This window comes from Rhinoraja longicauda, chromosome 8 (assembly GCF_053455715.1).
Source record: "Rhinoraja longicauda isolate Sanriku21f chromosome 8, sRhiLon1.1, whole genome shotgun sequence".
NCBI lineage: Eukaryota > Metazoa > Chordata > Chondrichthyes > Rajiformes > Arhynchobatidae > Rhinoraja > Rhinoraja longicauda.
In genome coordinates, this window is record NC_135960.1 from 12,757,102 (window position 1) to 12,781,346 (window position 24,245).

The following is a 24,245-nucleotide window of genomic DNA, read 5'->3' on the forward strand; positions in this document are numbered from 1 at the left end:
TCTGCCTCAAGATTTAGAGGATGTTTTAAAAATAAATGCAATCCTTCTCCTTCTCCTCAATTAATATAAAACTTTAATACTGAAATAAATCAGATCACTAAATTTCTGGAATGCTAGCAGGTTTCAAGAATTGGTAAGATTTCTGGAGAAACAGCATTGCCAACATGAAATTAGTAAATGTACTCAGTGGACCACATTTGTTTCACATAAAAATGCTGGCCTAATCTCAAAGTAGCATTTTATTTCTGCCTGAATTAAAGGTTTTTTTTTTTTCTTAACCTCATACAAACTAGTGATGGGAGCTAACATTCACAGCGGTTCCCTTTGCAACTCTGAAAGATCTTAAAACACTATTGTGTGCAGTTTTAGTCTAATTTGAATTGTGTGTAGTTTTGGTCTCTTAATTTCAATTGTGTGCAGTTTTGATCTTATATTCGAGGAAGGACACTCTTGCTATTGAGGGAGTGCAGTGTAGGTTCATCAGGTTAATTCGAGGAATGGCGGGACTGACATGTGATGAAAGAATGGATCGACTGAGCTTGTATTCTCTGGAATTTAGAAGGATGAGATGGGATCTTATAGAAACATAAAACTCTTAAGGGATTGGACAGGCTAGATGCAGGAAAAATGTTCCCAACGTTGGGGGGAGTCCAGAACCAGGGGTCACAGCTTAAGAATAAGGGGTAGGCCATTTAGGACGGAGATGAGGAAAAACCTTTTCACACAGAGAGTTGTGCATCTGCGGAATTCTCTGCCACAGAAGGCAGTGGAGGACCAATTCATTGGATGTTTTCAAGAGAGAGCTAGATATAGCATTTAGGGCTAACGGAATCAAGGGGGAAAAGCAGGAACAGGGTACTGATTTTGGATGATCAGCCATGATCATATTGAATGGCAGTGCAAGAGCTCAAAGGGCCAAATGACCTACTCTTGCACCTATTTTCTGTGTTTCTATGTTCCGCACAAGTCCAGCTGCTTATGTGGGCAAGCGCAACTACTTTCCAATGTGCTGATTTTCATCAAAACTAATTTCAGAGGGCACAGTGGTGGAACTGCTGGCTCTTAGCACCAGAGACCCTAGTTTGCTCCTGACCTCGGGTGCTGTCTTTGTGGAGTTTGTATGTTCTCCCCATGGCCTTATGGGTTTCACTTTCTGCGAATGTGGAATGACAGAACTAGTGTACAGGTAATTGTGGTCAATATGGACTCCGTGGGTTTAATGGCATGTTGCTGCCCTGTATCGCTGAAGACTAAAATGGTAATTAGACTACAATTGGACTATTGCATACAGTTCTGGTTGACATAATATTGGAAGGAAGTGGTAGCAATAAAGATAGTGCAGAAGAGATTCACCAGGATGTTGCCTGGAATGGAGGGTTACAGTTATAAGAAGAGATTGAATAAGCTAGTTTTACTTTCACTGGAACACAGAAGGCTCAGGGGAAACCTGACAGATACTCATAAAATTATGACAGGTAAATAAATAGACAGAGTTTTTATCCGAGGGAAGGGGTGTCTAGAACTAGACTGCCCAGGTTTAAGTTCACGTTATAGGAGTAGAATTAGGCCATTTGGCCTATCGAGCCTACTCTGTCATTCAATCATGGCTGATCTCTGCCTCCTAATCCCATTTTCCTGCCTTCTCCCCTAACCCTTGACACCCGTTCCAATCAATAATTTGTCTATCTCTGCCTTAAAACTATCCACTGACGGCCTCCACAGCCCTCTGTGGCAATGAGTTCAACAGATTAACCACCCTCTGGCTAAAGTAGTTCCTCCTCATCACCTTCCTAAAAGAGCACCCTTTGATTCTTAGGCTATGACCTCTGGTCCTAGACTCTCCCACCAGTGGAAACATGCTTTCCACATCCCCCACTCTATCTATGCTTTTCATTATTCTATAAGTTTCAATGAGGTCCCCCTTCAACCTTCAAAACTCCAGCGAGTAGAGGCCCAGTGTTGTCAAACGCTCATCATATGCTCATCATATGCTAACCCACTCATTCCTGGAATCATTCTTGCTTAAGATGAGAGGGGCGAAATTTAAAGGAGAACCAAACAGTAAATGTTTCCACACAAGGGACAGTAATTATCTGGAATGAGCTGTCAGAGCAGTTGGCATAAGCAGACATAATTACAAATCATTTAAAGACATTGACAAGAAAGATCTGACCTCTGCAAGGACCGTTGTTTCGAATGACTTTTGATACTTTTCTCTCTCTTGGATTGTGCGTTTTTCCATCTTTTCCCGATCGGTTTTCTGTTTTCGATCAGCTCCCTTAGGCTTTAAAAACATACATGACCATTACAACCAATTTAAAAGCAAAGAACTGCAGATGCTAGTTAATAGACAGAAGGAGACAAAGTGCTGGAGTAACTCAGCAGGTCAGGCAGCATCTCTGGAGAACATGGGCAGGTGATGTTTTGGGTTGAATCCCTTCTTCAGACTGATTGTGGGGCGGTGGGGGGACAATCAGTGTTAAGAAGAGTCTCGACCCGAAATGTCACCTATTCATGTTCTCCAGAGATGCTGCCTGACCAACTGAGTTACTCTGACACTTTGTGCCCTTTTGACCATTAGAACCAATTCAGGTTTTGAAAAAGAAAATGGTCAAACTCAAATCATTTCTACACACGGAGCAAACATTGAATCCTACACCCGCTTCGCACTAAAATATAAATAATGCACATACTTTTAGGAGTTTTGTTTTAAAATGGATTGAAAGAACACAGTATGGAATATCATACTCAGTAATAAAAAAAATGAGATATGGTAAATTTATCAAAAGGGTGACCCAATGAGTTGAGCAGATGTTTCTTATACACAGGTCCAGAAGAAGTTTCATTTTAATTGCTAAATGGCCTCTAAAGCCAACCCACACTCATCCCCAGAATCCACCCTCCCCCTTCCCCATGCATTCTGTTCCACTAAAGTTCCAGAATATCAGGTGTAGAAATAGCCAACGGTCAATACTCTAACAATTTTACAGCTGAAGTAACTTTTTTTTCCTCCTTACGACTTAAACAACAGATATACTTTGGCTTTACAAAGAAGTGATGTTTACCAGAATAGATAATTGTCCCAACAATAGAAGTGCAGCTGCCCTTGAACCCGCTGTGGAAAGTTTTGAAATGTATTTTGGGGGCAGGCAGAGGGAGCTGTACCTTAGTTATAGAATCTTATAGAGTGGAAACAGGCCCTTCAGCCCAACTTGCCCATGCCGGCCAACATGTCCCATCTACAATAGTTCTAGCAGATACAGCAGCAGTGGGGAATTGTGACAGCATACTGTAGCAAGAGTAATTTACAGAATGAAAAAGAGGAACATGTTTACCCTTTCATTAAAAAAACTGTTTGGTGGTCATCAGCTTGTTCTGATACTACTTTGCCACATTCACAATTCGCTGTCTCGGCAGTCCCATACCTTGAATACTTTGATCTGGCAGCTGGCAGAGTGGAGGTGCTCTGCATATTCACCATTCTCATTTTGTCTGAAGGTGTCAATCTGAATTATGAATGGAACTCCTTTCTCCCCACCATGCTTCCTGGGGGTGAACTCAGTACTGATGCAATGGACCTAAAATAAATAGTTAAAACACTTGCAAAACGTCCACGAATCTTGCAGTGCGTTGGCGTGCCCACAAATCATAAACTGTATTCTTCTCTGCACCTGCTTTCAGATACACCGGTCAAAAGTGAGAACAATTAACCTGCAGCTTAAACGCAGAGATGATCTCGTTTGAAAAGAAAGTAAGATAATGGACGGCAGACAGAACAAATAATGAAAGGATCAGAGGTCAAATGTGAGGACAGGCAAATTAGCAGTACTACGAGTTTGGAACCGGAGGGCGAAAACTTCATAATTAAATTTCAAACAACGTGATAGTTCTTCCTGTCCACCCCCAGCAAACCATCGGCACCAGCACTTTGCATAGCATTAGAAGCCACCATGCATGACGGCAATGAGACAGTCACTTTACCTGAACAAAGACAGAAGTCCTTTTGGTGGGATCCCAGAGAAACTCAACACAATTCAGCTGCAATGGATTTGTTCGAGGCTCGAGGATGCCAACCGACAGAGGCAAGTCTGTGAAAAGTTCTCTTTTACAATAGATTCAAGATTTCTTTTGCAGCATTATTTAACTTCATGTATGACTCGACTTCTTTAGTCATGCCAAATTAAGACCAACTCATGCAAAACAAAAGACCTACAGAAGAGTGGAACCAGAAGGAATTTAAGATGCCAAACTACGAGTCATACAGCTTGCAAACAGGTCCATGCCAACCAAAATGCCCCAACTAAGTTTATCCCATTTTCCCACTTGTGGTCCATATCCTTCTAAACCTTTCCTATCCATGTACCCATCAGGCAGCAAGGTTGCAGAACAATTTCCCCAGGGTTTTAGTCCATATCTTTATCTGGCAAAATCCAGAGCTTAAAATGTCTGAATGTGGTGTGGGTGTTGTATTACCAAACTGTCGTGGTAAGGTTGATTCTAGTGATGGAGGACAAACAATTAGATGTGACCTGCCATCAACTCCCTACAACAGTGGGAAGCTCACACTCAGCCCATAGGCTACTCATGAAGCAATGCGACAGGTAGTGTTGCTCACCCAGGCCCAGAATGCGATCTCCGGGTCGATTCCAACGCCAATTTTCCAGCTGCTGGTGCTCTGTATATTGCAGGCGCCGGTCATGGAAAACCACACGGATAATGCTCTGGAAGACAACAGTTGATTAACTAGAAATTATAAGGTAGAACCGGGATTGGATACAGGACAGAATGCCCGGGCGTTAACATAGAAAGGACAGGTTAATCTGGCCTGATACTTCACATTGCTCTGTGCTGGGTGAAGAGGGAGATGGTGGTGAGCTTGCTCGGTCTATTTGAATAAATTTACTTCAATTGAACTGTTTTAGAAGCAAGGCCAAGCAACTGGAATTATCTACATAAGTATTTAGGAATGAACCATAAGCAAATGTCCCTCCTTTATATTTAACAGTCATAGAGCAGGGAAACAAGCCTTTCGACCCAACCATCCAAGGTGCCCATCTATACATATCCGACCTTGCCCATGTTTGGCCCATATCCCTCTAAACCTTTCCTATTCATGTATCAGTCCAAATGTCTTTTACATGCCATTATCCTACCTGCCTCAAATACCTCCTCTGGCAGCTCATTCCATATACCTACCACCCGCTGAAAAGTTGACCCATCAGGTTCCTGTTAAATCTTTCCCCCTCACCTTAAGCTCATGCACACAGGTTTTACCCGACTCGGGTTGAGTGCACAGAGTCTTTTACCCAGACATCCAAAACAGCGAACAAACGATACAAATAATCAAAGTGTGGCGGCTCCCGAGGGTCGGGCCATACCACTCACGACCCCTCGGCACGGGAATGGGTCGAGCCAAGGAGGCTATTACAAAAGTCTATTAACAGGAAAAATGCATGGAAAATGACAAGAATTGGAGCACTTCACAGCAGAAAATATAGGAAGTCGGACCAACAGTCAGTCAGCCATTCAACAGTCAAACATCAGCCTGCTCTACCATTCGACAAGATCATGGCTGACCTTCCACCACAACCCTATTTTCCTGCCCGATCCCCACAAACCCTCAATTCCTCCAATATTCAAAAATCTATTGATTGAACCGGATGACCTTCTGCAACTCTCGGTCATTGAGATTTTGAAGGATTCCCCAGCCTTGGAGTGAAAAAATTACTGTCCTACTGGAATCCTTAAATCTGGTGGAAACCTCAGATGGTGGAAACATTCCCCATATCTCCTCTTAAGCTTTAAAGAATTGCTTACATTTCAATTTCCCCTCTCATTGTTTAAAATACTGGAGGCCATGCCTACCTAATGTCTCCTGGTTTGATGATCCAACTATCTCAGAACAAGTGAGGATGCAAGATCACACAGATAAGGAGGCAACAGAACGATGTATTGTTTATTAATATTCAATAATGAATCTCTGGTGAGCTCAGTAATGAAGTACATATGATATACATGGGCATAATACAAGGGCCTTTGACTCCTAGGTTAATACTTCTGGGGCAAGTGGAAGAGGATAAAGGTGTGGCACAACATCTCAACAATTTAACAGTTGAATTGCCATTCAAAGGCAAAATACAAAAACAGACCTGTGGTGAATGTTAAATGTAATGCCACACAACCCAGTCTCAGGATTACACAAATGGCATATGCTACACTGGTTGATGACCCACACTTTCCACATAGAACAGTACATCACAGGAGCAGGCCCTTTGACCCAAGTGCCTGATAGGATATCAGGTTAAACTAATCTCTTCTGCCTGCATGTGATCCATATACCTCTATTTGCCTGCATATCCATGAGCCCATCTAAAAGCCACCTACATGCCACAATCATATTTGCCTTCACCACCCCTGGTAGTGCTACACCCATGACTCTGTTTAAAAAAAAACTTGCCCTGCACAGCTCCTATTAATTTTGCCCCTCTCATCTGGAAGCAATGCCCACTATTCATCCTGGGGGAAAAAGGATTGGCCTTCTACACTCTGTACACCCTCAATTTTATACATCTATCAAGTCTCCCCTCTGCCTCAGACAGTCCAGAGAAAGCAATCCAATTTTCCAGACATGGGGAAATGTCTTACCTTTACATATTTCCCAATTATTGCTTGACAGTCTTCCAGTTTTTTGTTGCCAACCATGCTGATTTCATAGGATTGGCCTGGTTGATAAGAAAGCAAAATGTTGGTACACCCTACCCCTTTAAATAGAAATGAATTCATTCAATGTCCAACAATTCAACTTAGTTAAACATTATATCTACTATTTTCGTAAATTAATCAATTCAAATTAAATTCAACTTTATTGAGTGCACAGACAACGTTGTGTTATCAGCAGCAAACACTTATTTTCATTGTAGAGATCTTTAATGTATCTCGCACATTCCAGATAATCCCCGAACCAATTTAGACTGAATGTGGCAGCATGGGTCTCACTCACACCTGGAATAGACTCCACATTCAAGTTCGGTAATTTACCTTTTGGGGGATTGGGGTTGATCATAACCATTTTTCCCCTCTCAAAACATTCCCATAAATATATATTATCCAATATCTGTAACTCATCTGAAGGTTCTTACGAACCTTTTCTGCAGTAACCTGCTTGCTGGATTCAACTTAGTTTCATATATACTAGCCAACTCTTTACAATATTTCCTTACAGTCTAGATTGCTACATGACAAGACAACACTTTTAACTTTATTTTCAAGACAAGTTAACGTTACATATACTTTATGCATTTTACGCACACTCACCCTCAAAATTCAAGAAAGTCCATAATTCGTCAATTACCCTTTACAAGAACGTCTTTTGATAGTTGTTCGAACTGAGAGGGTCTTGGAACCAAGAGTTCTTACAGCTGCCCGACAAATGCAGCTTCTTTTCATCCTCTCCTGCATAATTCTTTATTCACTTCAGGAAGGGTTGGCTGCTCCCAGAGTTCTTGTTTGATTTTAAAAAACAAAACACTTTTCGAAAATCCTCAATGTTGTTTCATCCCTCCTGACATTAACCCAGAAGCTATCAACATTTCAACATTTCTGTTAACTGTATGTTCTGGGAGAAGGGGTTCCCAGACAAACCCAATAGTGCTTCAATGTGTTTATATCCAATTGTCAACAGAAAATGGGTGTCACAGATTGGGAAACACGCAGACAACAGAAACATTTGGCATGTCCGTTTGAAACAGTACCGTTTAAAAAATAATCAAACAGATCAGTTTATCTTCAATTAAAAGAGTAATGCTGCTAATTAAGTGAAAAAAAATAACCAGCTAATTAATTCAAAGACATTCCTGATTACCATTCAATGCAAACTTTACACTTTGCTGTAACCAGATTACCCAATATAAACATAGCACAAAAAGTAAGGAAATTTGTGTTTGGTAGATTATTTCTTTGTTGTAACAATGCTTCTTGGCAATAAATCTTATACCGTTGGAAAGCCTGTTTATTTCCCTTTTAAATGGTGCCACATTTGTAAGGAACATGCATTTGTGGGATGAGCAGCAGAGTTGAGTATATGGGTTGCGCCCATGATAAATTTGCCAAATCTTCTCTGCCAATGCCAAACAGCTTATTCTGCTATTGCTATTGACTCTTGTTTTGAGCTTCTGGTACCCCCAGGTGCTGACAATCAGGTGCCTGATTGGCACCTGATTGGCAGCATCTGTGAGCATGGGCCCTGCTACAGTGGTCAGTAGTTGTCTGCTCCAAGAATCGGCATGCCACGTTTGACTGATCTGGATAGGGCCCGTGCGATAGGGCAACTTCAAGCTGGTGTTCCGCAAAACCAAGTTGCGGCATTATTTGGAGTGAGCCCTAGTACCATCTCCAAAGTGAAGGCCAAGTTCCATATAACGGGGAATGTCAGAGACAGGCCGCAAAGTGGGCGTCCCAAGAAGGCGACACCCGAAGAAGACCGTTTCCTCACCCTGTCAGCACTTAGGAACCGTAGGCTGTCTTCTACAGATTTGCAGTCAAGGTTTGCAGGACGATATGGCCGACGGCTCTCTGCCCAGACAATTCGGAACAGACTGCACGCAGCCGATCTCCGGTTTCATAGGGCTGCCAGGAGGCCTGCCATGACTGCCTTTCACCATCAGGCCCGTTTGCGCTGGTGTCAGCAACACGTGCACTGGAACCTGAACATGTGGAGGAACGTTATGTTCAGCGATGAGTCCAGATTCTGCCTACGGCAGTTGGATCATAGGGTCAAAGTGTGGAGAAGACGCGGAGAACGCTATGCTGATTGCTGCACCGATAGAGTAACATCTTTTGGTGGAGGCAGTGTGATGGTGTGGAAAAACGAGGCTTGTCATCATTGGAGGCAATCTCAATGCAGAGAGATATCGAGATGAGATTCTGCAACCAGTGGCAATCCCATATCTCCACAGTCTGGGACCGAACTCTATCCTCCAAGATGACAATGCTCGCCCCCACAGAGCAGGGTTTCTCAGAGACTACCTCCAGAATTTGGGAGTGGAGAGGATGGAATGGCCTGCCAGCAGTCCTGACCTCAACCCCATTGAACACTTGTGGGATCAGCTTGGGCGTGCTGTTCGTGCCAGAGTGACCAACACAACCACGTTGGCTGACTTGCGACAAATGCTGGTTGAAGAATGGGATGCCATCCCACAACAGTGTGTGACCAGGCTGGTGACCAGCATGAGGAGGAGGTGCCAGGCTGTTGTGGCTGTGTATGGTTCTTCCACACGCTACTGAGGCTCCTGTTTATTAAATGAATAAATTGTTAAATTGCCAATATGTCTTGTTTCTTCAGACTTCAATCATCCAATCCACCAAACAACACCGAACAAGAGTCAATGGCAGAATAAGCTGTTTGGCATTGGCAGAGAAGATTTGGCAGATTTTTCATGGGCGCAACCCACATACTCAGCTCTGCTGCTCATCCCACAAATGCATGTTCCTTACAAATGTGGCACCATTTAAAAGGGAAATAAACAGGCTTTCCAACGGTATAAGATTTATTGCCAAGAAGCATTGTTACAACAAAGAAATAATCTACCAAACACAAATGTGCTATGTTTATTAAAAGCAAATGATTTAATTGTTTAAAGCTAAACAGGAAGGTACATAACACTGGGCAGCAGTGAGAGATTTTCATTTACTTAGCTGCAATGTCTCAACATTTTTCATTGGTATTATAAACTAAATGCAGGTTAGACTCGAGGTAATTTATTAACTTCATTTAAACTCTCTAATGACCTAACAAGCAATGACCCCTTTGATGTAAACTCGTCCTAGGATGGGAGAAGGGGAAGGAGGGCAAACAGCCAGAGGTCGTGGTCCATATCAATACCAATGATATGGGTAGAAAGAGGAATGAGGTCCTGTCGGGTAATGATCCGGTGACCCAAGTTCAAATCCCAACACAGCAGTGAGGGAATTTAAATTCAGTTAATTAAATAAATAAATCTGCAATTGAAAAAAAACAACTCATATCAGTAATAATGACCACAAAGTGTCTGGACTGTCACAAAAAAATTCACCTGGTTCGTTAATGTCCATGAGGAAGGAATTCTGTTATGGGCCATTCTTAGTCACGTGTGTGACCAAAAAAGTGAAAAATTGTGGAATACATCTCTTCTAATTCTGAAAGCATTACAGGTATATTGTTTTGTACTGAATATACGACTTATATATGTCAAAGTTTATCAAGTGAAATTTTTATGTGTCCATGTGTGGTCACATCATATTTGACCTCTGACCTTAAACAAACATTGTCAGTATAACATAAAAATTTGACTTGATAAACTTTGACATATACAAGTCATATATACAGTTCAAAACAATATACCTGTAATGCTTTCAGAATTAGAAGAGATGTATTCCACAATTTTTCACTTTTTTGGTCACACACGTGACTAGGTATGGCCCTATTCAGACCAACCTGATTAGACATCATTCTGGTCTTGATACTGTTTTTTTGTCAATGTGTACTGAGATACAGTGATAAACTTTGTTTTACATGCTGTCCAAGCAGATCATACCACACAAGTACACCAAGTAATGCCAAAATACAAATATCAAGCAATACAAAAGACAAAAATGAACAGAATGCAAAATACAGTGTCATAGCTACAGGGAAAATGCAGATTTAAAAAGTGCAAGGTGGATTGGAAGATCAGGAATTCATCACTAGCAGATGAGAGGATTAGCACCCCAATGAGGTTGGGACTGATGTATTGCTGTGGACAGATTTTCAGCTACCTTCAAGGAAGATTTAGACTGCAGATAAGTGCGAGGTTGTGCATTTTGAGAAGTCTAACCAGAGCAGGACCTTTACAGTGAATGGCAAAGCTCTGGGGAGTATTATAGAGCAGAGGGGTCTAAGAGTGCAGGTACACAACTCCTCTAATGGTGTCACAGGTAAATAGGGTGGTGAGGAAGGCTTTCAGCACATTGGCCTTCATCATTCAGGGTATTGAGTATAGAAGTTGGGATGTTATGTTACAAGACATTGGTGAGGCCACATTTGGAGTAATATGATCAGCTTTGCTCACTCAACTACAGGAAATATGTTGTTAAGCTGGAAAGAAAGCAGAGAATATTTACGAGGATGTTGCCAGGACTCGAGGGCCTGGGCTTTCGGGAGATGTTGGGCAGATAGGATTTTATTCCCTGGAGAGTAGGAGGATGAGGGGTGCTCTTACAGGGGTATACAAGATCCTGAGGGCAATAGATAGGGTAGATGCACAGAGTACTTTACCCAGAGTAGGGGAATCAAGAACCAGAGCACATAAGTTTAAGGTGAGAGAAGGAAGATTTAATAGGACTCGAGGGGCAATTTTATCACCCAGGAGGTGATGGGTATATGAATTGCCAGAGGTAGTAGTTAAGGGTTAAGGCAGGTACTATAACAACATTAAAAATACATTTGGCAGGTACATGGATATGAAAGGTATAGAGGGATATGTGCCAAATGCAGGGAGGTGGGATGATTGTAGATGGGGCATTTTCGGATGGTGTGGGCACATTGGGCCGAAAGGCTTGTTTCCACGCTGTAGACTATACGTAGACATGGAATAATAGGGACCAGTGCAGAGATTGTGAAGGAAGTGGGCCAAAGCAGGGAATTAGTATACAGGCTTGGAAAGCTTGGGCTGAAGAGGGTTGGGGGCAAAAGAAGTAGAAGATGGGAAGGAATGGCAGCCCAATATTATTCATTCCTTGGTTTTCAGGGAGGAAGAATAAGTAAAAAGGAAGAGGGAAGGCAGTAAGGGGAACAGGTGGCCGGGTTGGGCGAATACAAGTACAATAGCGACGAGAGATTATGTGATGAGGCATTATGATGTTATGAAAAGACTGAATGACCACAGGTCACTCAGCCGGAACTCAGTGATACAAAAGCTACTGGAAATATTTTTTGAGGAGGACATCATTTAGCAAGACACACATTAAACAACAGCAGTCTTCAAGGTTGCCGATCCACAGCTGGAAAGTGCGATAAGCTTTGGTGGATACCCTCAGACAGGATGGAGAAGCTGGTCTCCTCCTGCGCTATTAACGCCTATGTTTCTATGTATTCTCAGAATCACAACACATACAGCACTTTCTACCAATATTGCAGCTCTTAGTCACATGCACATTTCCCTGGCTCAGGTAAAAGGGGCAGAAAGCACACAAAATAGGGAGCATCTTGGCAGATGCAGTATAATAATGTGGATAAATGTGAGGTTACCACTTTGGTGGCAAGAACGGGAAGACAGATTATTATCTGAATGGTGTCAGATTAGGAAAAGGGGAGGTGCAACGAGACCTGGGGGTCCTTGTACATCAGTGACTGAAAGTAAGCATGCAGGTACAGCAGGCAGTGAAGAAAACAAATGGCATGTTGGCCTTCATAGCGAGAGTATCGGAGAAAGGAGATCTTACTGCAGTTGTACAGGGCGCCGGTGAGACCACATCTGAAGTTTTAGTCTTATATTTGAGGAAGGACATTCTTGCTATTGAGGGAGTGCAGTGTAGGTTCACCAGGTTAATTCCTAGAATGGCGGGACTGACATATGATGAAAGAATGGATTGACTGGGCTTGTACTTTCTGGAATTTAGAAGAATGAGAGGGGATCTTAGAAACAGATAAAACTCTTAAGGGATTGGACAGGATAGATGCAGGAAAAATGTTCCCGATGTTGGGAGAGTCAAAAACCAGGGATCCCCGTTTAAGAATAAGGGGTAGGCAAAGAGGTCCTTCTACAGTTGTACCGGGCCCTGGTGAGACCGCACCTGGAGTACTGTGTGCAGTTTTGGTCTCCAAATTTGAGGAAGGATATTCTTGCTATTGAGGGCGTGCAGCATAGGTTCACTAGGTTAATTCCCGGAATGGCGGGACTGTCGTATGTTGAAAGGCTGGAGCAATTAGGCTTGTATACACTGGAATTTAGAAGGATGAGGGGGGATCATTGAAACATATAAGATAATTAGGGGATTGGACACATTAGAGGCAGGAAACATGTTCCCAATGTTGGGGGAGTCCAGAACAAGGGGCCACAGTTTAAGAATAAGGGGTAGGCCATTTAGAACGGAAATGAGGAAGAACTTTTTCAGTCAGAGAGTGGTGAAGGTGTGGAATTCTCTGCCTCAGAAGGCAGTGGAGGCCAGTTCGTTGGATGCTTTCAAGAGAGAGCTGGATAGAGCTCTTAACGATAGCGGAGTGAGGGGGTATGGGGAGAAGGCAGGAATGGGGTACTGATTGAGAATGATCAGCCATGATCGCATTGAATGGAGGTGCTGGCTCGAAGGGCTGAATGGCCTACTCCTGCACCTATTGTCTATTGTCTATTTAGGACTGAGACGAGGAAAAACTTTTACACACAGAGTTGTGAATCTGTGGAATTCACTGCCGCAGAAGGCAATGGAGGCCAATTCACTGGATGTTTTCAAGAGAGAGTTAGATATAGCCCTTCGGGCTAACGGAATCAAGGGGAAAAAGCAGGGACAGGGTTCTGATTTTGGATGATCAGCCATGATCATATTGAATGGCCTGAAGAGCCGAATGGCCTTCTCCTGCACCTATTTTCTATGTTTCTATGAAGAGAAGGGTCACTTATAACATTTTTGAAGAGGATAATGCAAGATCTCACAAATGATGCAATATCAGGAGGAAGTGCAAACAGAACAATCAGGGCAGAAATTCAGCCTCTATTAGATGTGCTAAACAGTAGGTCTGCTACACTCCACTGAAGTCAGTGAAAAATGAACTTCAGAGGCAGAGTTCAATGTGCAGAGGTAACTGCACTACATGTTTAGCATGTAAAATAGTGGATGAATTAATAGCCCTATAGCTTAAGGTTAAATTTCATATGTAACCTCACCTGGAACCTCTGCAGTCTTCATTTGTTGGATCTACGGGGCCTGAAGCTCTCTACCTCGTTAAATCAGCCCGAGTTTCACGCAACATTTTTTTTTAAGGTTGTGCCTTAGAGTTTCAGCTCCTCCTTGTCTAAGAATTTCACTGAGGTTACCCTCCGAGGTAATCTCAGCTGTTGCCATTTGCATCAAGGGTGGCGTAGGGGCAATGCAAATCTGCGCAAGTTACAAGTGGGTTCAAATGCAGAGAAGTCCAAAGGTAATATTCGCTTCAATCTTCAGGGTACCATTGCTCAATGCAGAGGAATGATATTGGTGCACTCAGTTCAAAGTTCATTGGGGTTACACCTCAAAGGATTGTCCAAAGCAAAGCGTTTTACCTCTAGTTTCAGATACATTTTAGGTCACAGAATGACATGGAGGCGGCTGCAGAAAGACAACATATATACCTCAGTATAACCCGCTCACAATTTACTTTTATTCGCACTTCTCTTCCTGATTGGTGCTGGAACTGAATTTCCAAACATCAAAAGTCTTATTGCTATCCTGGCAATTTTTTGGGTGCAATTATAGATGCTGTTCCTTGGCAAACTCTTTGACTACGGACAGCCCTGTGTCTGGTGACTGCTGACAACCTAAGCCAAATTCCATGTACACTCACTTTGCAAATTGGCTCACAGTTCATAATTCAGGAAAGATACCCTTCCTGGATTTTATACTTCAATTGGTTTAGGCTGCTAAGCAATCGAGGAATTTGAAAGACTGCACCTAATACCTATAAATCACCCCCTTCAAAATTCGAGACCACAACCCAGATACTATTCCCCAGGACAAACCCTTCCAATCCCACCCCAAACTCCTCTCCCTCCAAACATTTCGCTGCCAAACCAAATCACATGTTCCCAGTGGAGAGACCTAAAAATAACAGATGGCTCATCTTTTTCGGAACACAAGACTTAATGATCAAAATACACTTCATACATTACCCTCTCGTTCCAACATGCTCCAACAAAATGGATGTGTCTGCATAGGAACAGACTGAAGACTTTGGGAAAACAGATCACACCCAGAGCTTAGGGGTAGAAGGAAGGAACACCATCAGGAAAGGTATCTGCAAGCTAAGCATTCCTGTCCACTGCAGGGAAACAACAAAGCTATAGAGAGCCAACATGAAAAGAGAGATGAGGGAAGGGGGGGGGGGGGGGGGGGATAAAAATCAAAAGTAAATGCTCAGTTTTAGGTACCTTGGTTGAGATAGGTCAGAGTTTCTTCATGGAGTTTGACAGCAGGAGAGGTGGATGCACAAAGACTGTACTGGAATGGGAGTATCTTGGCATCCGTTCCTGGTGAGGGATTTGACTCTCCTTCTTTAAAAACAGGCAGTGCAAGGACATCACTGAAACGGAACAAAACATTAATTAACTACTCAAAGCCACTTATCTGATTTTTCTACATAGTGGTCAACGTACAGGAAAAACAGACTGGTTGGAAAAAAAAGGTTATTTCGTACTTTTGTCTATCACCACTGACTTCCGTTACTAAAGCCTGCTGCAAAAGGAAGGGCAATAATAACTTGCATTTATATAGAAATGCTCACAATTTTAGGATGTCCCAAAATCACTTCATAGCCAACAACTTACTTTTAAATGCTCAAAGTCATACAGCGTGAAAACAGGCCCTTAGGCCCATCCAAGCTAGTCCCATCTACCCATGTTTGATCCATAAAATCCTCAACATCGTCTATTCTTGCACCTGTTCAAATTTCCCTCAAATGTTGTTAATGTATTTGCCTCAACCACTTCTTCTGGCAGCTCATTCCATATGTGTACCACCCACTGTGTGCAAAAACCTTCTGCAATATGGTAAAAGAGGTAGTCAATATGCACATAACTAGCTCCCATAATCAGCAAGGTTTTGGCATGAGCCGTATACACCTCGAGGTAATGATACCCAAGTTTGAGACCTTCCTTTACTTGGGATAGAGATGATGTTAAATTATTGGAAACAAAACCAATTGCATTTTACTATCACTGTTGTGATGTTGTCTCTCAGGGAACATTTTCCAGGGTCACTCATAGCAATAACTCAGCTATTCTTGACATGTATAAAATAAGAACTAAAAAATACTGGAAACAGAAATCATACTCTTAGAGGCTTGTCACAATCCCAATATGCTTGCAATGGAAATTAAGTTGAATGAACAAAGACCTATGTGGGCTCTAAAGACTGGTGTAAACCTATCGGATTCACCAAGTTCTGAGCAACACTAAAATGCAATTCTATGCATTATGTGACTCATAGTTCAGACACACGGATTCCGTCCATTGGTCTCTTCTAATACATGCTGCTTTTTTTTCCAACAAAGAGCAGCAACGCATTTAAAATACAACATGATAAACAAGTCAAAGTCCAAAGTAGATTTGATGCACAGAAGCAAAGGCTTCATAGATTATCAAAAAACAAAAACAAGACAGTAGAACAACAGACCAACGAGCCAATGTCTCACTATTGCCAATCAGCTGGCCCCTGCGTTATATTTTGAAACTGGGTGTTAAGAAATTGACCTTCTTATTTTGTTTTGTGCTGGTGTTAGTTGAGATAATCTTCAGCTCTCAAACCCAGTACAATTGCATTGCATTAACATGTAGACACAAAAAGCTAGGCTAACTCTACGGGTCAGACAACAACTCTGGAGAATAGGAATAGGTGTCGTTTCAGATCGAGACCCTTCTTCAGACCCGCTGAGTTACTCCAGCTTTTTGTGTCTATCTTCGGTTTAAACCAGCATCGGCAGTTCCTTCCGACACACTTCTAGGCATTAATATTTTGAGATTTGCACCAGGTATTAATGATTGAACTACTTTTCTTGGATTATTGAATGAATCAATGTGAAATTTGTAATTGACAATGCATCACCGACCTCCTGACACCATTTAGCGCTTAAGACAACATTTCCTGATTTCGGCTGTAAGCTGCAACATGATGACCCCATTCCACTCCAATAATTTTATTTGCAGTACAGTGGAGCTACTTATTTTTCCAATAGAGAATTATAATGGCTTGATGAACCTCCAATTTAATTTTTAAAGCTTTCATTCAATGCATGCAATACACAAAATAAAATGTCAAACGTTGACTACTGGCCCAAAAAAGCAGAGGTGATTCAAACGGAAGTCCAGAGATACCAGTTGAGTGAACTGAGGAACAAAGAGAGAAAAGAGGACAAGGAAGAAATCAAAGGATAATGTTTTCTTTGCCCTTTCAAGAGATGCTGATATAGAAGCACAAGGAACTGTAGATGCTCGAATCTTGAGCAAAGTCCAATGTGTTGGAGTAACTCAGCTGGCCAGGCAGCATCTGTGAAGGGAATAGATAGGGGCCTTTTCAGGTCGGGACCCTTCTTCAGACTCATTTGCAGCTATAGATTAGGCACTCTCAGTTCTTGGTGACTCTCAGTTACAATTCATCGCAATACATCCCAAAGAAGAATCTGAAATGCAAACATTAGTTCCAGTGTATATCTTGGATTTGTAAAGGGACCTCAGCATGATACATTTGTTTTAGTATTGAGATTAAATTGGGATTTCATCAAGCCATTATAATATTTTGCTAGTCAAGTGCCATGAAGAATAGCGGCTATGAACGTGGAATACATCAGGAGTTAAATTTAACTTAGGTCCTTTTGATTGCTGAAGGTTTTGAAGGAATAAATCAGGAACATCCTGAGAGATGGGTGTGCATTCTAAGCATCCATGATGCTTCTAAACCAGCCACAGGATGCCCTTTGCTTCAGTCCCACACCATGAAGTGATAAGAACTTTAAACTGAAATTGAGAACTGCTTTAAAATATATAGAGAAAGCGTACAACATACAATAAGTAATGTAATTTAAACAGGAATTATTTCCAATTTTTAAACACTCATCCTCCCTCAACAGGGAATGCAGAATTAAAATTACGGCAGTAAAATGCTGAGGCTGGTTCAGATAGGAATTATAATTCTGACGATGTGCTCCAACATGTCTGGTAGGAGATTAAAAACAGTTTTCCCTAACCCACCCCTGACATAAAACAAAGCTAAAGAACACTAAAACATACATTTAACACATACTAAAAAACAATAAAGAAGAAAAGGACATAATCGTGCCCAGTTCTACTGTATCTCTGCCAGTGTCTGCATTAATTCTAATCAAGAAATATTTGTCGTGTCAGAATTTTAACAAAAATCAGATTTCCATCATTTGTATTTTTTCTGCCTTTTTTAATGAAACTATTCTCACTCTGAACGGTTAGACATTGTGAAAAACCACAGCTGAATTTTTTTAAAAATCGAGATTTTGTCAAGCCCCAATTGAAGCCCCAGGTCTCAAGGCATCCGATCTCCAAGGTCACAACTTAATGTCAAAGGTTTACAAAACAAAACTGTAAGGCCTTTGTGGTTCCAAATTTAATAACCCATATTTCCCTTTCCCTCTGTATAGTTTATTTTGCTTTGTGTGTTTTTTGTTGCGTGAAGTAAAGACGACAGGTCTTTCTAGATCATTGTCCATTCTGAGACTTATCAATGTCCCAACTCCACGACTAAAGGATCATACTCAAGCTTCAGTGCACAGTTGGTGTTCTGCAACTAGATAGACTCATTCCACAGTCTTCTCTCACTATGCCATATACCTCTGCCATACCCTTGCCCTGCTCATGTGGTCCACTATTCCTCAAAAATGCAGCAAATAGGTGTACACACTGTTGTGCAGTCTGGCAAAGGCCTGGCATAATGGAGACACTAGAGACAACAGACACCGGAATCTTGAGCAAAAAACAAACCTTTGGAGAAACTTTGAGGGTCAGGCAGCATCTGTGGAAGGAAATGAATGGACGATGTTCTGGGTCGGGACCCTTCTTCAGACTCAACCAGGTATTCGTTGGACCGTGCCCATGAAAGGATAGTGGCATAGGTTCTATGTTGTACTGATGATCATCCGAAGGTCAACTGATGGATATCTTTTCATTCTCATAACACAAGACAGTTTTGCCCCTATGGGATTTCTAAGAGTCAACGTCAGAGGCTTATTATCACTGCCCATAATTGTGCAGATAGCGACCATATTGATGATCGATTGAGCCTCTATTCGTTAACTTGAATTTCGTTAACTTGAATTTCAAATTGCCATTATTTTAATAGTTTAGTGCAGAAAATAATAGCTCATGGTATTCATTTTGGTCAATGGAAAATTGGCTGACTAAAAGAAAACAGAGGAGGTACAGATATGCCTTTAGTTGCTGAGATGTTGCACTCGATGAGCGGCATCGGGATATCAATTTTTGCACAACTTAGATGAAACTGTTGAAGGTACGGCTGCTAACTTTTCTGATAGCACAAAGACAGATAGGAAACCAAGTTATTACGAGGATACTGGAGGCTACAAGGGGAAATAAATAAATGAGGGTAAAGATCTGGCAATTGGCTGTACAATGTGGGAAAATGTAAAATTGTTCAAAATTCAAGCCAGGATCCCATTGACTTACAAATTCGAAAGAGAAAATGGAGATGGATTGGACACACCCTCAGAAAACCTGCCACAAACATCACCCAGCCCTGAAATGGAACCCCCAAGGAAAAAGGAAAAGAGGTCGCCACAGGAACAGCTGGAGAAGAGGTGTCCAGGCAGAGATGTCTGGGAGTGGGCTCAACTGGGGAGATCTCGAAAGAACCGCCAACAACTGAGTGAGGTGGAGGACATTTGTCAATGGCCTATGCTCCCTAGAGGAGCCAAGGGCTTAAGAAGAATAAGTATGTCTGAGTGCAAGAATTGCACAAATCTACTGCGTGCAGAAAGCAAATAATTAGGAAAACAAACAGAATATGATTGTTTATTGAAAGTGGCATGGAATACTCAAGGAAGGAGTTCATACTTAAGTTTAACAGGGCATTGGTAAGACTACATCTGTAATAGTGTAATAGTGTCAGTTTGTTATTTAAGGACTGATATTAATGCATTAGAAGCAGCTCAAAAAGGTTTACTAGTCTATAACAGCGCAAGGACCGGTTGCCTTCTGAGCAAAACCTGGAGAGACGAGGCTTGTAGTTTGGAAGGGCAAGCAAAAGGAGACTTGAGTGAAATAATTATAAGATTGTGAGGGGTCTTGAAAGGGTTAGATGTGAAGAGGACATTTCATCATGTGGGAGAATCTAGAACCAGGGGGTTACCTAAATGAAATACAGGTCATCCATTTAAGACAAAATCAACACAAATGTTTTTTGTCCTCTCTCAGCAGGAAATTATTTCCTCAAAGGGTGGGGGAGCAGGATCTTTGAATATTTTTAAGATGGCAATAAACAAATTGCTGATAAGCATGGGGATGAAAACCTACTGGAGGTAGACAGGAATGTAGAGGCGAGGTTACAGGCAGATCATACACGATGTATGGTGTCTGAAATGACTAATTTCTCCATGATCCAAGCAAGATTGACCTGATTGACTCCCGCACATCTTTAAACTTTGCCCCTCTCGAGTTGAAGCTATCCCCTCAGTCTGAAGAAGGGTCTCGACCCGAAATGTCACTCATTCCTTCTCTCCTGGGATGCTGCCTGACCTGCTGAGTTACTCCAGCATTTTGTGAAATAAATACCTTCGATTTGTACCAGCATCTGCAGTTATTTTCTTACACCCTCTAGTCTCTGTGATATTTCCACTCTGAGGAAAAGGATTCTGACTGTTTACGCACTGTACCTTGGATGTTTTTATTAATTCATGAAGGAACATGAAAATTCAAAACTATTGAACCCAACATCAAGCCTCTCTGGGAAGTGGATGGGAAAAAAAAGGCAACGCAACTTATATCTCCCCACTGCGCTTGGGATCAGGCATACCTTCAAAAAGCACCACACCCTTTTTGGATCCAATTAGCAGGACAGTGTTAATTGAAAGACTGAACCCAGTGTTCACACTACCCAGTTGCTCAATGTGACCCACTTTCCCCAAGTCCTCACAATAAAAACACCAACTTTATTATCATTGCCCAGAGACAGGTAAAACAAGTGCAATAATATGAATACAATATCCTCAAAATATTCCTCTGGTCAATCGCTCATTCAAGGTCACGGAACTTGTGTCAAAAGGTCATAAGTGATAGGAGCAGTCAGACCATTCGGCCCATCAAGTCTACTCCGCCATTCAATCATGGGTGATCGATCTATCTCTCCCTCCAAACCCCATTCTCCTGCCTTCGCCCCATTACCCCAGATACCCGCACTGATCAATTGTACATTCAATAGTTTAGAAAATTTAGTTACTCAAACCCGAATTTAAGAGAAAAAATAACAATTTAAACATAACTTAAACTAATATTTTCACCAACTGGACGGAAGTATGACTGTTCCAAGAACGCACTTTCCACATCTCTGACTCTGCAACTTACAGCTGGACACAACTCCAAGTGCGCCTGACTAATTTAGCAACCAATCTACTAAATTATATATATGTCACGAAATGCAAACGACATTTAAAAGGAGAAAGTCAAATCAGACCATGCACGAGTACAGTCAAGCCATACACACAAGTGCATCAGGTAGTGCAAAGAGAGGAAAAATAACCAGAGTGCAGAATGACAACGTTCGTGCTACATGAGCTCCGGAGAAAGTTAAAAGTTGCAAATGCCCTTCACCTCCAAAGTACAAACACTCTCCCCATTCGTCCACCATGTAACTAACTGGCCGCATCCTCTGGCTGCCCACCCATGTGGCCCTGAAATTGTTCACCCCTTTTTTTTTTTCCTCCCTCATAATCTAATCGTCCAAGAGTTACTTTAAAAAAAAAAAAAAGAAACCTCATGACTTGTTCAGTTTGAAAACTCACTTTGTCAGTTCCACTTACCGGAGGTGGCCGTTGCTGTTGTGGTGTTGGTGGTGATAATGTTCGGGTTGCGTGTGCCAAAATAACATGGTTTCGGGTTACCTCCACGCAGACGGGTGGACAACTCTACACAGTGGACAACTAACTCTTATACAGTGGACAACTAACTCTTATACAGTGGACGACTAACTCTTATACAGTGGACAACTAACTCTACACAGTGGACGACTAACTCTACACAGTGGACGACTAACTCTACACAGTGGACGACTAACTCTACACAGTGGACGACTAACTCTACACAGTGGACGACTAACTCTACACAGTGGCCGACAGCCGTGTGCCGACCCAACGCCCCTGGGATCCGCTTATATCATCCAGGTGACGTCGCGATCCGATCACTGACGGGTGAGGGGGTTTGGCTGCTCCAACCAACCAACCAATGCCGCAACTGTGACCTCAAATAACGCCGCCCTTCGGACTTTTCATCCTTTTTAATTGCAGCTGCGTCTCAAAGCGACCCCCCCCCCCCCCCCCCCCCCAACTTGCCTATCCTTCCTGATCGTGATCAATGGTTCTGGAAGTCAAAGAAACCGGTTGCAGAGGGAGATGTTGAGTCCTAGGTCCAGGTGTGGGAGACGAGTTTAGTTGTAATTATGGTGTCGAGGGCAGAACTATAGTCAATAACAAGGAGGAAAAACTTTTTTCAGTCAGAGAGTTGTGAATCTGTGGAATTCTCTGCCTCAGAAGGCAGTGGAGGCCAATTCTCTGAATGCATTCAAGAGAGAGAGCTGGATAGAGCTCTTAAGGATAGCGGAGTCAGGGGGTATGGGGAGAAGGCAGGAACGGGGTACTGATTGAGAATGATCAGCCATGATCACATTGAATGGCGGTGCTGGCTCGAAGGGCCGAATGGCCTCCTCCTGTACCTATTGTCTATTAAGTCAAACAAAAGTTTCCTTGCTATCCAGATGCCCCCAGGATGAGTGAAGAACCAGTCACTCACTGACTGACTGGTGAGCCAGTGAGTCACCACTGCCATCTGCCATGGATTTTCCCCATGGTATTTTCTCCAATGATTTTCCTACCACAGGCACGAGGCTCAACTGGCTTTATGTAGTTACCTAGAATATCCCCACTCCCTTTCTTAAATAAAGGAACATTAGCTATTTTTTTCTGGTTTACATGAATGAACATCAGTGTCCATTGAAGCCCAACGGAAGGTTCTCTGGACAGAGATCCAGACTGCAAACCACTTTCTTCTCCATGTGTGTCCTGTTGGCTGATTGTCATTCTTGTGAAGGGACCTTTGACTTGGAGCAAGCAGCAAGGCAGCAACATCCAAATTGCGTTGTCCAATCACCACCCAGGAGCCCCAGTCTTTCCAGGTGAAACAATTCACATTGATTTTTTTCGTATCGAGGGGACTGCATTCAGTGTTCACAATAGTCTCCTCTACATTGGAGAAATTAAACATAGATTGGGTGATCACTTGGTAGAGAACATGCATTCAGTATGCAAGGGGGACATGAGCTTTCTGTTCCCTGCCTCTTGAACTTTCTACCCTCTTCTGACCTGTCCCCAGTACCTTGTACTGTTCTAACAAGGCTGAAATCAAGCTGGAGGAACAGCACCTCATGTGTCTGGGCATTTGGTCGCCTTCTGGACCAAATATTAAACTACAACTCACTTTATCTCTCTTTTTCAGAACTGGCCATTTTTGCTGTAAGTCATCCATCTGTGGTCCTGGCTCAATTTTTCTCTCCAAGAGCAGTCTTAAATTCGGGGCATGCCTCACAACTCATCATTCATAATATTGTACATCTATTCCTTTTCTACTAACATCGTGTAACTGCTTCCATTTATCAAAGGATACCTTATCCCCATCTTAAACCTGACCTCCCCATATCACAGGTATCCCTTTTGACCTCAGAATTGCTTCCCTCACCTTCATGCAAGTTCAAATTAGCTTGTTTTTTTCTCTTTCCAATTCTGATGAAGCATCTCTGTCCAATAACTCCATTTATTTTCTACAGATGCAGGCTGACCTACTGAGTATATCCACCATTTTGTGTTTTTATTTCAGATTTTCAGCATCTGCTATTTTCAATACTTTTGAATCTACCAACATTGCTGTTATTTTCTGTTTAACCAGGTCTTGTTCGTTTGCAGTGAATGGGACCTTGACACAAAACACTAAAGTACTTCAGTCGTAACTTCAATTATGTTAGGAGGTCCTGGCTACTCTCTCAAGTGAACCGAAAAGAATGCATGACATTATCCGTAAGAAATATTATTTCTGGTGTCCTAGCCAACATTATTTCCCCACCTCAACATTTGTTAAAGGTTTCTTTTGAACTAATACAGACTATTTATTTACCCTGCATTTTGTACATGAAATTAATTTTAATATTGTTCTAAGTATCTATTTGTATGCAAGAGGCACCAGAATAATATGCCAAAAGATTTAGACACCATTGATGCATTCTGTTTAAAAAATAATAAA

General features: G+C 42.1%; 1 protein-coding gene across 10 annotated transcripts in view; it reads right to left on the minus strand.

Moving 5' to 3' along the window:
- The window catches only part of tfcp2l1 (transcription factor CP2-like 1), a 41,906-nt gene extending 19,839 nt beyond the window's left edge, over positions 1-22,067 (minus strand). For 5 of the 10 annotated variants that reach the window (XM_078403338.1, XM_078403340.1, XM_078403332.1 and 2 more), the window contains exons 1-7: positions 21,761-22,067; positions 15,135-15,286; positions 6,646-6,722; positions 4,616-4,721; positions 3,982-4,088; positions 3,426-3,578; positions 2,174-2,284 (exon numbers count right to left, since the gene is read on the minus strand). In XM_078403338.1, coding sequence (XP_078259464.1) covers positions 2,174-2,284; positions 3,426-3,578; positions 3,982-4,088; positions 4,616-4,721; positions 6,646-6,722; positions 15,135-15,286; positions 21,761-21,828 — 774 coding nt within the window. In that variant the 5' untranslated portion in view covers positions 21,829-22,067. Of the gene's footprint in view, positions 1-2,173; positions 2,285-3,425; positions 3,579-3,981; positions 4,089-4,615; positions 4,722-6,645; positions 7,976-13,895; positions 14,317-14,876; positions 14,963-15,134; positions 15,287-21,760 lie in introns of those variants that run through there. The other 5 variants (XM_078403339.1, XM_078403335.1, XM_078403337.1 and 2 more) reach the window with 5 other exon arrangements.
- Positions 22,068-24,245: the final 2,178 nt, after the last annotated feature.